This window comes from Acipenser ruthenus, chromosome 1 (genome assembly GCF_902713425.1).
Source record: "Acipenser ruthenus chromosome 1, fAciRut3.2 maternal haplotype, whole genome shotgun sequence".
Classification (NCBI taxonomy): domain Eukaryota; kingdom Metazoa; phylum Chordata; class Actinopteri; order Acipenseriformes; family Acipenseridae; genus Acipenser; species Acipenser ruthenus.
The window spans coordinates 117,692,882-117,709,094 of NC_081189.1; the positions used below are offsets into that span (position 1 = coordinate 117,692,882).

Genomic DNA, 16,213 nt, shown 5'->3' on the forward strand with positions numbered 1-16,213 from the left:
TGGTGGTCTTACTACTGAAGTTACATAGCTGTAACATTTGTCAAAGGTTTACTAAGATGTTACTTATTGTAGTTTCCTTCTATGCAAATTGTTTTAATCTAAATAAAAGTGCAAATAAGTTACATCATGTTGCAGGCTGCAGCCAAGTTTTCAGAGGTTTCATAGCTTCCTTCCTGTTGGTCTGATTAGAGAGGTCATTGAACAGTGGCTTGCTATGTTTAGAACTGCTGATGGACACACTTTACAGTGGCCTTTTGTCCTGGGGGTGGTCTTAAAGCGAGATTTTACTGTAAATGTAAAGTGTGAGTTATGTTCAGGAGCCTCCACTATATCTCCAGCGGTGGAAAACAAGAACAAAGTGTACTCCAAACAGCACCTGTGTTACCTCTGTGAGCAGGATCTCCAAGGCAACAGGGTCCATCACACTGTAAGTCTGCCAGAGCTTCTCGCTCACGTCAATCAGCTGAAAAACCAAGCACAGAAAGATCTTATCCCCACATCAAATATAAGCAGCATGTCTAAATGTGTGGCCTAATTAGCAGTATAACACTTGCTAGAGAAACTCTTCTTGGCACTAACCAAGATGTGTTGTTTACGTCAACACCTTTAAAGTGTTTATATTTTTGCTTTCTTCATCAACAATATTTCAAACACAGTCTCAGTTCCTAAGGCGTTACTGCCCTTTAAACAATCCAGTGTCATTTTAAATGCTCCAATGATGTACATTTTTTTAATTTCCAATACTTTACTCTCAAGCTATCACACTTTACAGCAGGTATTAGATACAAAAAAAATGATGGGAAAAATTATTGGGTATTACAGGAATGGATTAAATATACTTTATTAAAAAAGACACCAATATTTATAAGGATTATTCCAAATTGAAAGCACGGCTTACATTTATTCAAATGTGTTATTTTTGGTGCAGTCTTTTAACCCTTAGCGGTCCATTTATTCAGCGCGTCAGGTCCAATTTATTTTCACACGCACAGTTCATTTTAGACGCGCTGTTTATAAGTATTTTTTTTCACAGTAAAACAGGTTTAAAAGGCACTGCATATCAACAGGACACTCAGTACTGCATCTCCAGCACCGCCCCACGCCTCGTTCGCTATATTTTTCAAATAACTCTTAATAATAGTACATACCGATAAATGCGATCCAAGTCGTTATTTTATTACTATAACATCTAAAAAAAGATCTGCAAATGTCTGTGATATTCTTCAAGGGCTGGATGCGGAAGCAGCTATCATGTCCGTTTTTATCTATGTGATGCCAGGTCTATCAGTATTCATGAGATACGCCCTTTTTTTTGTTTGTTTTCCGGCTTCTCTCGGCGCCTGTCGGTCTCACTCGGCCATTGAATGGGTTTCTCGGCTTTTTCCGGAGAAAAAACGACTAGAGACCTGTTTTTTGTGTCTTTTTGATGATGTCGGACAGGGTCCGAAATTGGACTGGAAAGGGAAAATTGCGATGTCGGACCAGGACCGTAAAGGGTTAAAAGTGGTTGTAATATGCACAAACATTTTAATTGAAATGTCTCAATGCAAGTTTCCCGTAGAGAAGCCAGTGTTGCTGGTTGGGCCTGTAGTGATGCAAACACACTGACAAACCTCCCATCAAAGGGACTGTATAGGGTGGATAACCAATTAGATTATTCAGTACCTTGTGCTTCATGGTAAAAAAGCCGCCTACTCCGATTCCTTCAAGACCAAAGGCCTGGATGATGGGCCACTTCTCCACAACAAAGATGTCAAACTTCTGAACGTGCCCTGAAAGTCAATGTATACCTACTGTAACAACTGTTGAGAAACCATTCTGCAGGGGTAGACACGGGTAGAAAAAACTGGCTTACTAAGTAGTCTGCTTTTTAAACCACAGGCCTGCTTCCTGGTTTCAGTAACGATCGCGAGGGGTGTGCAACTGCAATTTCGGTGGTTCTGTATATCAGCTTTTAGGAGTATTTTTAGATGCAGCCCCCTTGGTTGAAATACCACATTTGTAAGTCTGGCAGCTGGTGGCCAAAATAAATGGGGAGGCAAAAAAAGGCAAAGGGCTTAGGGTCCCCTTAAGCTCCCAGCAGCAGTAGAATCTTATTCGGACTGACAACACTTTTCATATTATTATTATTATTATTACTATTATTATTATTATTATTATTATTATTATTATTATTATTACAGTGCAGTCCGTTTATAAGAATCACATCTGTCCCGGGTGTTTTGATTCTTATAAGCGGATGACTCTTAAAAGCAGACCAATGAGATTACTGTGGTGCAGAATCAAACTTAGTATGAGAATGATAAGAGCTTGTTCCCTGGCTGCAGTGTAAATGACCACTAGATGTCACGAGTTCCCGCATGTATGCAGGCCCACAAAAAATCCACAGCTGCTTTTCCTTAATGAATTATGGATAATAGTCAGTTGGTTAACTGCTTGTTAAAGTTAATGACACCTCGATAGAAATGGCTTAGCCGATAGCTTTGTGATGGAGGTATAGAAGCGTAAGGAAGCAGAAGTAACAAAAAGAAACCAGAACTCGAGTAAGAGAGCTAGTGTTTGTTCCACATGAAGTACTGTTAGTTAGAGCTCCAGCTGAGAGCTAGGTTTATTTGGTTTTTTTATTAGCAGGTGTTTCACCACCGCAGTTTAAGAAAAATAAAAACACCAGTTTAAAAATGTAGATGTTATAACATAAAAATGGGCCATGAAGTAAATATGTACCTAGTGTTTTCTTTGACAAACATAAATAATAGTGCTGTAATTGCTTTTGTGTGTTTGAGAGTTGCGTCTGGAACTGTGATCTGTATCCAGTGTTACAGTGTGTGCCCGTACCGTGGGAGCTGTAGGGAATTCCAATGCAGCTGCAGTCCTGAACCATGTCCACAAAGCTGGAGATTTTGAACTCCTCTGCAGCCTCCTCGTCTTCATACTGCACAGAGACAGAGGGATGAATCAAAGTCATATCACCTGCTAACCAACTACAACTCAACAGCAGAAGCACCCACCTACCCCCAGACACATACAGTACAGTACAAACTCACCTCAGTCTTTGTCATACAGTGCAAGTGAAGGTTTCTCCAGTGGCCAACATAAGGTAGCAGGTAGCTGTAATTTACAGGGTTGCAGTACAGGTGGACACTCTCTGACTTTATCAATAGTATCACATCTGTTAGGAACAAAAGCAGATATACTGTGTCAGGCCAAACAAAGTCTCACTGTTGATATTGTCATCAACAGGTAATTCAGTGTGCTAATTCTACTACACTTCAACTCCGTTTCCATTTCTCATAGTATTACTTTCCCCGATTCTGATTTTCACTTCCCCACTAACATCAGAGTAATAAGGCAGTAGGAGCAGGATTTTAAAAAAAACAGTGTTATTGTATCAAACTCGTGTTATAGTAACGACAGCTTTAGTACAAGTGATTTTCAAACTAAATGAATTAAATCAATCCGTAATGCTTTGAAATTGAGTCGATGAGGTCGTTAATGAACACATTTCTCATTAGAAAGCTTCATTGTCGCAGGTCACGTACATCACTTCCTGTCTCAACGACTAGATAAGGAGAACTCGTTAATCAAAATGCATGTTAACGAGATCAAGAACAATGAATGGAAGCAGAATTCACTGTTATGGAAACTACTAGCGTACAGGGAGACGGCTCTCCCACCAGCGAGCAGCAGCCAAATGGAAATAAAAAATAATGGGAATATCTATTCTGTGTACAATTCGTAAACTTCATTTAAAATGGTGCATTTTGTCATGCAGAATGAACATTTATTTAGAACACTTCACATATAAAATGCTGATTTACGACTATCTGGCGTGTGGGTAAAAATCAGACTGCACGGATCAAATTTAATAATAATGATAACAATTAAACCCCATTAGTCATTTCCCCTCATTCGGGGGATGTTTTGCCACAGCTTACTATATACAACTCTTTTAATGTGCATTTTGAAATGTTTTTTGGTTGAAAAGAAAAAATATATATACCATAAGCCATCTATGTATATTGGCTGGAATTTATTTTCTTATGTTGACATCTAATTTTGCATGTATTTTAGCATGTACGATTGTAGGCTCTAAATAAATACGTTGTGCCACTTGTGTTTGTAGTTGTTAGTTATTATACATGTATATCATGTGTGTAACACTTCATTATACATTATACAATTATGATAGAACTCCTGGCCTAACCCAATAAACAATTTTGTTTATAAATAAATTCAACATGATTACAAGTAGCCACCAAACATTTACAGTGTTATAAGATCATTTTATATGCATACAAACGTGTGAAGGTGAAAGTGTACACTGTACATATTGTGGGGGGAGTCTGACAACATTACGAAATACGTTTAGACAAATTCCATGTCAATGATCTCGATCACATTCCTAGTGGATCTGTGTGTCCTTGACGCCTGTTCTTCATTCTTGCGTGGAAGACACAGGTGTTAAAAGTCAAGGATGCATTGTAAATCCACAATCACCTCAGGAAACTTGTAATATCTAATATGCTGTTTTCTATACCAAGATTTCAGTTGTGTAATTAAAAAAAAATCTACAGTAGAGGTCAGCTGTCATACATTTGCAAAATTCATATAGGCTACAGTTGCATTGATAATTTCTTGGTAGTAACATTACACTGGGTGCAAATAACGGTGTATCATTTTAGCAATATAACAAACGTTATGTTAGGTTACAAATAGTTAAAACAATGAGTGAATAAATCTCATTCACAACCAAGTACAGAAAAGGACCAAATATTGAATTATCGAACCCTGGTCCTGTACACTCTCTCTGTATCATCGGCTTCACAGCAGGTCTGTTAAATGTCTGTTTCAAGGTGAGTTATATACTCTTAAGTTATTTAAAACCCTCCTTTTCCAAGTGCAAATGAACTCCTGATACATTATGACAATTAACACGGATTTGCTTTTAAATTCCCATGCAAACAAAAAGAATAGTCAGAAGAAGCAGTGCTCGTTAAGTTATTAACATTATTTTGTAAATCAATATAATTTTGGAAATCACATTAGGACAATTATATAATAACAAAATAGGCATAACGACCGCTTGAAAATGCCAAAATCAATGCTACACACTGATTTCTTGATTAACACAGGAGTTATCATTTACCACCTTTTGAAAATCCTGCCCTAGGGTTCTTCTCACACTTTCCAAAAGAGGATCTTATATTTTGTTAAGGAAGCCTGCCATCTAGTGGCACAACAATGGAAACACATACAGCTAATCTGACATTTATAGGCCATTTGAAATAAAGGTCTGGTTTCACTTGATTAGAAATTATCTTGGTAACATTAAGAAGTCCAAATTAAATGCACTTCGGGTTGTGTGAAACCTCCTGAAAGAATAAACGTAAATCTTCTTGCTTTTGTTGACTTTAATATTTATACGGATAAAAATGTCCATGGCCAGGGATAGCTAGAATGACCTTTTAATGCATTCTTGGAAACAATCACTCCAGGTAAAAGTAACACCCAGCACGTCTCGTTCTTAGAGAAGAAGATAACTGTCTGGAAATCTTTATAATTACCTTGTATATCTGAACTTGTGTGTTGTGTAAGGATGTCAAAGATGTGCATTGATTTCTTGTAACTTCATTGTTATTGTTACTGCATATAATGTTAACCTTTTTTTTTTTTTAAACTCTTAAATAGTTTCTGACAAAGAACTTGACAAATTCTCTAAACCTGCCCCTGACTAGACTCCTGCTTTACTGAAATTGAGACAACACATTATTTTAAAGTAATAAAATGAATATACTTAATGTGCAATGGAATGAATGAGTCAATGAACCACGCTGTGCATACCATCTAGCACCTCCTCTGGGAACTGTGTCCTCTCCAGGTCCATGTTACTGGGACTGTACAATCCAAAGAGCAGGTAGCTGGCCAGCTCGATGCAGCCCTCGTTGTACCTGCTGTCAATCCCTGCAACAGAGAGAGGCAGGCATTACACCATGGAAATTGAAGGTGGCATCAGCCACATTCTGAAACAGACTGAACCTTCTATTTTGATATGGGATTCCACTTGCAAAAACAAACAGGTTTGTTAGTGTTGTGTGATACACTGCCGGTACCGATTCTGTACTACGAGATGAGGTTAAAAGCTGTAAAACCACGAATGCAGATGAACCTGCCTCTTTTACATTGTGGTTTAGACGCTCACTTGTGGTGTGCGAGGCTGCAGATTCGTTACATTAGTGACACACAAATCCCACTACACAGAGATGTGTCGGTGTTCTGTGGAAAGGCTTACCAAGAATACAGAGGATCCCATCTGGTTTGGACTTGCTGCTGTCACTCAGGATTGACTGAACCTGACGAAGACGGGAACAGCTAAAAAAGAAGAGGAAAAAACAACACAAGGTAAAGAAGTGCTAAAAAAAACAAGATACTGTTCAAAGCCTTTGGTCAGCAAGAGAAATCAAACATTATTTCAGAATAATGGGAAATTCGATAGGTCAATATGTGCAGCAGCTCCCCATACAGCTCAAGAGAACTGAAGGTCAGTGGGTGGCCAGTGTCCTCACTGCCTAGCAAATTGCCCCTTCGCACCCAGGAGTTTGACATCGGATAGTGGCGAGATACTGGGCTTGCAGGTGTCTGCTTGAGTTCAGAGGGCTCCTGGCTAAGGACCTCTATAATGTACTGAGGATAAACAGTCCCTGGTGATTTTACCTACCGAACCAGTGGGATTACCAGGGACAATACTCCACTTCCGGTGGGATCCCCAGTTAATATTGGCAAGTGGACAGAGCGATGACTCACTTTGCATACCATACGCCCCCTGCCTTTACCCATCTCCAAATACAACCTTTTTTTTTAACAATTAACAAAAATAAAAAAGTGTCAAGTATGCTTCTTGGAAGCTACAGAGACTGGAAAAGGAAAACAACATAGAGAAAGTTTGATTTGAGATCACTTTCTAAGCCTGTGCACATCCTCTTGGCTTTTCTTGACAGAATAATTACACATTTCTACTTATCAGTATGAACAAATAACAAAGCAATAACAAAGCAATAACAAACGTGAAGACTTCAATCACCCAGGGAACCGAAAAACTGCTGTCTAGCCAATCACTGACGCACATCTGTCCTGAAGATCCAGATAATCAGGGTTATGAAATTCCAAAAATACTAAACTGGCAATCTGGCCTCATTCCAATATAATTCAATATCACATTAGCAATGCCAAGGGAGGTGGGTGAGGAGGATGTGGAGATGATGTCTTGTCTTTGTAAGGTGCGCAGGAGTAGTTGTAGTGAGATGATCTCCTACTGAGGACCTCCAAGGTCCTGGGTAGCTTATTATGAAGTAACTAAAACAGCAATAATGATAACCAGTAGTTGCATCATACCATCATCATGTAGGTTAATTATTTAATGAAACCAATTAAATCTTCACTCAGACCTTAATTGCTGAGTTAAAAAAAAAAAAAACACACAAGCTGGTTATACAGCAAAAACAGGGTAATACAAGCAAAACAGGATTGTAAATCAAAGAAACAAACATTTCTGAGATTTTCACTGTGTTAGTAAAATGATATTGGAACAGTGATATTCACAGTACATGTCCTGTATGTACAGTACCCTTCAGGGAGTTCCACAGAAGCAGAATGCATACATAACACACAGTAAAATGCAAGACGCAAGTTTGTGTTGCACAGTACTGAGAGATTAGACTAGGTTTACCAACACTGCTGCAATGTTTGCAATACTTCACTTTTAATCTACACATGTAGAAAGATTTTTTAAACCTCAAAACAGAAAGTGTTCCATGTGGTAGTAAGTCTCAGTCTGTCTACTCCATATAAAGGAACAATGCAGACAGAAGGCTCTGAAAAGGAAACACCATCCAAGCAAAGCACCACTGGGGGCATATCCTTAAGGGGTCCTACAGTACGGGATTTCCTAAATGCACAGCATGGTTTACACATTCTTATGAACTGCAGCACTGTGATCAGTTACACTGTACAGTACAATTACATGTGTTTGGATTCTTCAACTAAAAGCAACTCATTTAACAATGTGCCAGGAAGACAGCATTCTTGAGGAAGCTCAGACCTAAAGCAATAATCCTTTATCTGCACCTCTGATCTGATATATTAACACCAAAGTCTGTATTTCATGATCTTCAATCTGGAATGGGTGACGGCTGATCTAGTGTGGACACACAGACTGTACTGGGAACTGCCTGTCTCAGTACAACTGTGACTCTCCTAACATGAGTGTCAGAGAATCGATTGGGAGGCACAAAGGATTGGAGCATGTACCCCGTTTTGATGTCAAATTTGGTCTGGGGTTATTTTAGCCCTAAATTCAATTTGTGAAATACTTTCAGACAAGCAATGAAATCACTAGGACTTTTATAAAAACAGAATTTTAATGACACCACAGTACCAGGCGAAAGTCTGCCAAAAAGGCTTATATTTTCCTCTACGATACCCACGATCAATTGACTGTAGAATCAAAGAACAATTTACTATTGTGTACCAAGTATTAAACCACCATCTCAAAGAATCAGGGCTTTGACATCCAGAAACAAACAAATCAGCCATCTTAGGTCACAGGCATGAGTGTAGGGCAGTTTTAGCTGTTGTCCAAAACACTGAAAATATGAAGATGCTATCTGAAAAACTTTGTGACATTAACGTTGAAATTGTGGTGGTTGATTTACAACATATAAAATGCACACACCCCTTTTTGGATGATTAATAAATGTACTTTATGATGCTGAAATCTGGTTTAACAACCGAAGTTGTGGGTACTGGTAAAGTCTAGTAAAACTAGAAAGCTTCCCTCGTGCCATAATCAAAGGGGTATCTCATATTAGATGGAATGGTTAGAAACAATTAAGTGAAATGGATATGAGAAATCTATCTGTATCATTCCAGAGGCTATAACAATGTGGCAGTGAAAGTGTTAATTTCTACTGGACACCACCTGTAAGGAAACTGTAAAGACATTGTATGAATGCAAACGCAACAAAACAATAATACTGATACATACATTACAAGTTCACTGATTGCAATTACTGTATTACGATTCAATGTATAAACAACACAAAGGTTATTATTCTGACAAATTACATTAGTATTGCAACAAATCAAAAGCAGAAACTAACAGCTAAGCATGAACGAGTCTGTGCATGAAAACACATGAGCCGCCTCGTTCGTTCTGCTCTGCTGTTTAGTGGGTACTGTGCATTCCTCCCACACAAGCAACAAGAAACAACACAAACAAATGAAAACGATGCTCTGGACTCACACACACGTTCCTGATTTACAATGCAAACCCTACAATTCTTCTTGTTTTTATTATTTCTAATTATTTTTCTTTTTTTACAATTGTCATCAAAGCTAAAAATTAAATCGCATTCCAAAAATCAGCCTACATTGTTTTGTTTTTTATCATCAATCCTCCATTATTACTAGGAGAAAAGCACGTTGGGATGATGTAAACAAAAATAAATAAATAAACAATATTTGTTAACATATGCTAACTGTACACACAACAACAAATCGATGTTCAAAAATCACTGAAATCAATTTAAAACAAAACTATAGTATTATAGAATAGATGCAATGCCTGTGTAACTATCGACCAATACAGCAGTAATAAACACAAATGATTTAACGACTACTGAAATCCCTACACGTGATCTAAACAATACTCACATTATTTATAAAGGGGGGTCGAGTAAATGTTTAACGTTAAAAAAACAAAACTACTATTTCCCGTCATTGGAATTACGCAATCCCCCAACTGTCAAAAAATACAACCAAAAAAAATAAAGAAATAAAAAACACAGTAACCCTCGGCCTGCATTCTGTCTTGACGACTCAACTAACAATTGAAAGACGTTTTACCTGACAGCAGGGCTCAAGGATTGGTATTTAATAGTCTTCCTCTGCACCGATGCCATATTCACAGTATATCTACTCAAAAATAATACCGTTAAAAACACAAATCTTTAACGCCGATACTCGCCATCTGACAGCCCTTGAAAGACTGAGCGGCGATCTGAGCAGTATGGCAACAGATTGAACCACGCAGTTGATAAAAGGGAGTTAAACCAAATTCTATATTTTCAGCTGACATGTTATTCGCAAACTGTGGTCTTACAACACCAATTTGTGGATCTGTATAAAAAATACATACTTAAATTCAACATTTTTAAAACGTTAAATATATTTTAAGATTGTGTAATGTTGTTGTGTAATTGTTTATGGGTTTGTGCACCCCTTCAAATCCTGGTAATAGCGTTTTTAAGGGTTCCTGGACAGCAGTCGCTGCAGCACAGGGTTGATTTTGTGGTTTAGGAAAATATTTATGCCAGGTAAACTGCTTGGGACAGCTTTTTTTTTTTTTTTTTTTGATACTATGAATACTGTGGAATATTGATAGTTAGTCCCTGGGTTTTAGTTACGTTTTATTCCAGTTGAGTTATTGTAACATGATCCCTGGTACAGCTCCAATAGCTGAAGGGGTCATGGGTCATAGGGAGCCACGAATTGAGACGGTTGTCTGAACATTGTGTTTTCGGGGAGATGCTGGATAGGATGCTGCGTGACAGGTTGGTATGCGGCTTGCAAGATGACCGCATTCAGCGCCGTTTGTTATCGGAAACCGCGTTGGATTTTAAGAAGGCTGTGGAGATTGCTCAAGCCATGGAGGCTGCTGCGCAACAAGCTCACGATCTTAAACCGACCGCCTCAACACCACCTGTGATTCACAAGGCGATCGCAGTTGGTTCTCCTGCGATAGACTGCAGACAGGGTGAAGGGAAAAATATGTGTTACCGCTGTGGACAGCCACATGCTGCAAGAGACTGTAGATTCAAGGACGCTGTTTGCCATAACTGCAATAAGAAGGGTCACATTGCAAAAGTGTGTCGCAGTAAAAATCAGCCACGCCAACACAGAGGGGGCTGGCAACCCAAGATGCCTAAAGCTACGCATAGCTTAGAAGGGGAGGTAGATGAAGACGAACCTGAAGTTGTTTACAGTATGCACCAAGCAAAAACAGAGAAAGTAGAGCCTATTTATGTGACTGTGAAGGCGCAAGGGGAAGAATTGCAAATGGAAGTTGATACAGGGGCGTCATTCACAGTTATCAGTGAGAGCACGTACAGAGGCACGTGGCATGGCAAACAGTTACCCCCACTCAGTAAGTCTGCCATCAAGCTGCGCACGTATACAGGAGAAGAAATTAAAGTCATAGGCATCATTGCAGTGGAAGTGCAGTATAACCAGCAATCATGCACGCTACCAATACTGATAGTGTTTGGTAATGGACCTAGTTTGCTAGGACGGAACTGGCTGAAGAAGCTCAAGCTGGATTGGTCTAACTTGTATCATATGGGAACTACTAGTGTGCAAGACATTTTAAACAGATATGCAGTTATGTTTCGGGATGAACTGGGAACTTTGAGAGGAACTAAGGCTGTCATTGAAGTGGACGGAAACGTTAAGCCCAGATTCTTCAAAACCCGTACAGTACCGTATGCATTAAAAGAAAAAGTCAGTGCTGAACTGCAGAGATTGCAAAAGGCAGGCATCATTGAACCTGTTCAGTTTTCGAAGTGGGCTGCTCCTATTGTGCCAATTATGAAGCCAGATGGGTCAATACGTATTTGTGGCGATTATAAACTGACAGTGAACCAGGCCTCCAGACTGGATGCTTATCCAATTCCGCGAGTGGAAGATTTATTCTCCAACATTACAGGAGGGCAAGCCTTTACAAAGCTGGACCTGAGCCATGCCTACCAGCAGCTGCTCCTGGAGGACAGTTCTAAGGAAGTTTTGACCATCAACACGCACAAGGGGTTGTTCCGCTACACCAGGTTGCCTTTTGGGGTGTCATCAGCTCCAGGTATTTTCCAACGCACCCTGGAAAGCCTGCTAGCAGGTTTGCCCCACGTTCTCGTGTATCTGGATGACATCCTCATAACAGGTCCTGACCCGTCAAAACACATGCAAGTTTTGGAAGAAGTTTTGAAGCGGCTTGCTGATGCAGGATTGAGACTAAAAAAACAAAAGTGCATTTTCCTAGCGCCAGAGGTGCAGTATTTAGGTCACAAGATTGACGCAGAGGGCATACACCCAGCAGAGGAGAAGGTCCGGGCAATAGCGGAAGCTCCGACGCCCAAGAATACCACAGAGTTGAAGTCATTTTTAGGGATGGTAAACTATTACCATCATTTTCTGCCAAATTTATCAACGCTGTTGGCACCATTGCATCATCTACTACAGAAGAAGGTGCCATGGTGTTGGAAACCACAGCAGGAGAAAGCTTTCCAGTCAGCAAAGAAGCTTTTGCTAACATCACAATTGTTAGTACATTTCAACTCCAAGAAACCATTGCTCCTGGCATGCGATGCATCACCCTATGGAGTGGGAGCAGTGTTATCGCACACCCTGCCTGATGGAAGTGAAAGACCAATAAGTTTTGCATCCCGCACTTTGGCTCCAGCTGAAAAAAACTATTCTCAGCTGGATAAAGAAGCCCTCGCCATTGTGTTTGGGGTAAAAAAGTTCCATCAGTACCTGTATGGACACCATTTCACTATTTGTTCGGACCACAAGCCCTTGATGAGCCTTTTCAGCGAGAGCAAGTTGATTCCACCGATGGCTTCAGGGAGAATTCAACGGTGGGCGTTATTGCTTGCTGGTTATGAGTATGAGATATGCTACAAGAGTGGAGAGACACACAGTAATGCTGATGGACTGAGTCGTTTGCCACTGAAGGATACACCCTCACATGTGCAAACACCAGGGGATGTGGTTTTGTTACTGGAAAACCTCTCCACTTTCCCTGTCAACCTAGGGCAAATACAGTCAGGAACCAGAAGAGACCCTATATTGTCGCGAGTCCTGACATACGTGAGAAGTGGATGGCCAGCAGAAGCCGAGATGGAAGATCTGAGGCCGTATTTTAGAAGGAAGGAGGAGTTAAGTATCCAAGACAATTGTTTACTTTGGGGAAACAGAGTCATTGTACCTCCGCAAAGCCAGGAGAAAGTTATTGCTGAACTTCATGAAGCACACCCGGGCATATCTCGCATGAAGAGCCTAGCAAGAAGTATGGTGTGGTGGCCTTGCATGGACCAAGCCTTGGAGAAAAAGGTTAGAGAATGTACCATTTGCCAGAGCACACGCCATGCACCGCCACCGGCACCGCTACACCCATGGGAGTGGCCTGACAGACCGTGGGCCCGCCTGCATGTGGATTATGCAGGTCCATTTATGGGGAAGATGTTCTTGATCCTTATTGATGCCCACTCCAAGTGGATAGATGTTCATGTTATGTCTTCTGCTACTTCTCAAGCTACCATAAGTCAACTGCGGGTTACATTTGCAACGCATGGGCTGCCCGAGATGCTAGTGACAGATAATGGAACAGCATTTACTAGCGAAGAGTTCCAGCAGTTTTGTAAGAAAAATAGCATTAAGCATGTCAGAACATCACCTTACCACCCTGCATCCAATGGGCTAGCCGAAAGAGCCGTGCAGACGGTAAAGGAGGGGTTAAAGAAAGTGAGGACTGGCACAATTGAAACCAAGTTGGCCAGGTTTTTGTTCCATTACAGAATCACACCTCAAACCACAACTGGGTCATCGCCGGCAGAATTACTGATGGGACGTAGACCACGATCGTGTTTTGATGTGCTGAGACCAGCAGTGGGAGGGAGAGTGAGAGCTGCGCAAGCTAAGCAGAAGTTTCAACATGATCAACACGCCAAAGTTCGCTTATTGAATGTAGGAGATACTGTTTATGTTCGAATGTTTGGAGTGGAGGATAAGTGGACACAAGGAACCATACTGGAGAAAGTGGGTCCAGTGTCATTCCAAGTGGAACTGACGGATGGGAGAGTGATTCGCCGTCATCAAGACCACCTAAGGAAATATCAGGCAGCGACCGTTCCACAATCTGAAAGACCAGAGGATGTCCAAGTTCCTTTGGGAGATGACTACAGCCCTAACCCAGTGCAGTTAGAGTTTTCAACAGAGGGGGTTCCAGTAGACCCAGAGCCAGCAGTAGATCCAGGGCCAGAACCAACATTAGCCCCGGCACCAGAGTTGCGCCATTCACAAAGAGTGTGTAGAGCTCCACAGAAACTGGACTGTTAGTTTAGTTGTTCCTAGCTACGTAAGTGTTGAAAGTGAATGTAAGATAAAAACAAGACCAGTTTTAATCTGAGGTGGAGGGATGTGGAATATTGATAGTTAGTCCCCTGGGTTTTAGTTACGTTTTATTCCAGTTGAGTTATTGTAACATGATCCCTGGTACAGCTCCAATAGCTGAAGGGGTCATGGGTCATGGGGAGCCACATCCTGCACAGATTCTAGTTCCCGCCCAGGCTAGCGTGAGCACCTTCTTGTACAGAAAAAATAAAGGAACACTTAATTAGAGTAAGTGTACGCGTGCCGTTTCTCTGAGTCAATAATTAGAAGGTTATTGAGTTTATCACAAATACACTAGGAGATTAAATCAATTAGTAGTTAAGAGGGTAATTGTTATATCCATAATTTAAAATGCCCCGCATGTAGGTAGTTATCTTTAAAGTCATAGCAGAAAAAGACGGTGACATTCTTACAACTGCTTTCAATTTCATTAATTTAAGTTAGTTGAGTTGTATTTTGTTGATACTGTAAAGGAAGCAAAATGTGATGAATAATTGCATGGCCCATTGACAGCGAAGCAAAAGAGGGAGAATAAGAATACATCATCATCTCATGAGCATCCAGACACAGACAGGGTCCGACATGGTGAGAGAGGAGAGAGAGAATGAGAATACATCATCATCTCATGAGCATTCAGACACAGACAGGGTCCGACATGGTGAGAGAGGAGAGGGAGAATAAGAATACATCATCATCTCATGAGCATTCAGACACAGACAGGGTCCGACATGGTGAGAGAGGAGAGGGAGAATGAGAATACATCATCATCTCATGAGCATTCAGACACAGACAGGGTCCGACATGGTGAGAGAGGAGAGGGAGAATGAGAATACATCATCATCTCATGAGCATTCAGACACAGACAGGGTCCGACATGGTGAGAGAGGAGAGGGAGAATAAGAATACATCATCATCTCATGAGCATTCAGACACAGACAGGGTCCGACATGGTGAGAGAGGAGAGGGAGAATGAGAATACATCATCATCTCATGAGCATTCAGACACAGACAGGGTCCGACATGGTGAGAGAGGAGAGGGAGAATAAGAATACATCATCATCTCATGAGCATTCAGACACAGACAGGGTCCGACATGGTGAGAGAGGAGAGGGAGAATAAGAATACATCATCATCTCATGAGCATCCAGACACAGACAGGGTCCGACATGGTGAGAGAGGAGAGGGAGAATAAGAATACATCATCATCTCATGAGCATTCAGACACAGACAGGGTCCAACATGGTGAGAGAGGAGAGGGAGAATAAGAATACATCATCATCTCATGAGCATTCAGACACAGACAGGGTCCGACATGGTGAGAGAGGAGAGGGAGAATAAGAATACATCATCATCTCATGAGCATTCAGACACAGACAGGGTCCGACATGGTGAGAGAGGAGAGGGAGAATAAGAATACATCATCATCTCATGAGCATTCAGACACAGACAGGGTCCGACATGGTGAGAGAGGAGAGGGAGAATAAGAATACATCATCATCTCATGAGCATTCAGACACAGACAGGGTCCGACATGGTGAGAGAGGAGAGGGAGAATGAGAATACATCATCATCTCATGAGCATTCAGACACAGACAGGGTCCGACATGGTGAGAGAGGAGAGGGAGAATAAGAATACATCATCATCTCATGAGCATTCAGACACAGACAGGGTCCGACATGGTGAGAGAGGAGAGGGAGAATGAGAATACATCATCATCTCATGAGCATTCAGACACAGACAGGGTCCGACATGGTGAGAGAGGAGAGGGAGAATAAGAATACATCATCATCTCATGAGCATTCAGACACAGACAGGGTCCGACATGGTGAGAGAGGAGAGGGAGAATAAGAATACATCATCATCTCATGAGCATTCAGACACAGACAGGGTCCGACATGGTGAGAGAGGAGAGGGAGAATGAGAATACATCATCATCTCATGAGCATTCAGACACAGACAGGGTCCGACATGGTGAGAGAGGAGAGAGAGAATAAG

The 16,213-nt window shown here is 41.0% G+C and overlaps 2 protein-coding genes across 3 annotated transcripts in view; one reads left to right on the forward strand and one right to left on the reverse strand.

Annotated features, from left to right (window-relative positions):
* The window catches only part of LOC117421378 (dynein axonemal assembly factor 9-like), a 34,252-nt gene extending 24,153 nt beyond the window's left edge, over positions 1 to 10,099 (reverse strand). Inside the window, exons 1-7 of one of the 2 annotated variants that reach the window (XM_059034655.1) lie at positions 9,901 to 10,099; positions 6,290 to 6,369; positions 5,842 to 5,961; positions 3,045 to 3,169; positions 2,836 to 2,932; positions 1,666 to 1,772; positions 377 to 463 (exon numbers count right to left, since the gene is read on the reverse strand). In XM_059034655.1, coding sequence (XP_058890638.1) covers positions 377 to 463; positions 1,666 to 1,772; positions 2,836 to 2,932; positions 3,045 to 3,169; positions 5,842 to 5,961; positions 6,290 to 6,369; positions 9,901 to 9,956 — 672 coding nt within the window. In that variant the 5' untranslated portion in view covers positions 9,957 to 10,099. The remainder of the gene's footprint in view (positions 1 to 376; positions 464 to 1,665; positions 1,773 to 2,835; positions 2,933 to 3,044; positions 3,170 to 5,841; positions 5,962 to 6,289; positions 6,370 to 9,900) is intronic. The other variant, XM_059034657.1, reaches the window with a different exon arrangement.
* Positions 10,100 to 10,485: 386 nt separating this feature from the next.
* Positions 10,486 to 14,457, forward strand: LOC131740068 (uncharacterized protein K02A2.6-like). The gene has a single exon (XM_059034660.1). The coding sequence runs from the start codon at positions 10,582 to 10,584 to the stop codon at positions 14,161 to 14,163; it is 3,582 nt and encodes a 1,193-aa protein (XP_058890643.1). The 5' UTR covers positions 10,486 to 10,581; the 3' UTR covers positions 14,164 to 14,457.
* Positions 14,458 to 16,213: the final 1,756 nt, after the last annotated feature.

What these genes read in the sequence shown, in the direction of transcription:
- LOC131740068 (XM_059034660.1), top strand. Translation starts at nt 10,582, where the DNA reads ATGCTGGATAGGATGCTGCGTGACAGGTTGGTATGCGGCTTGCAAGAT.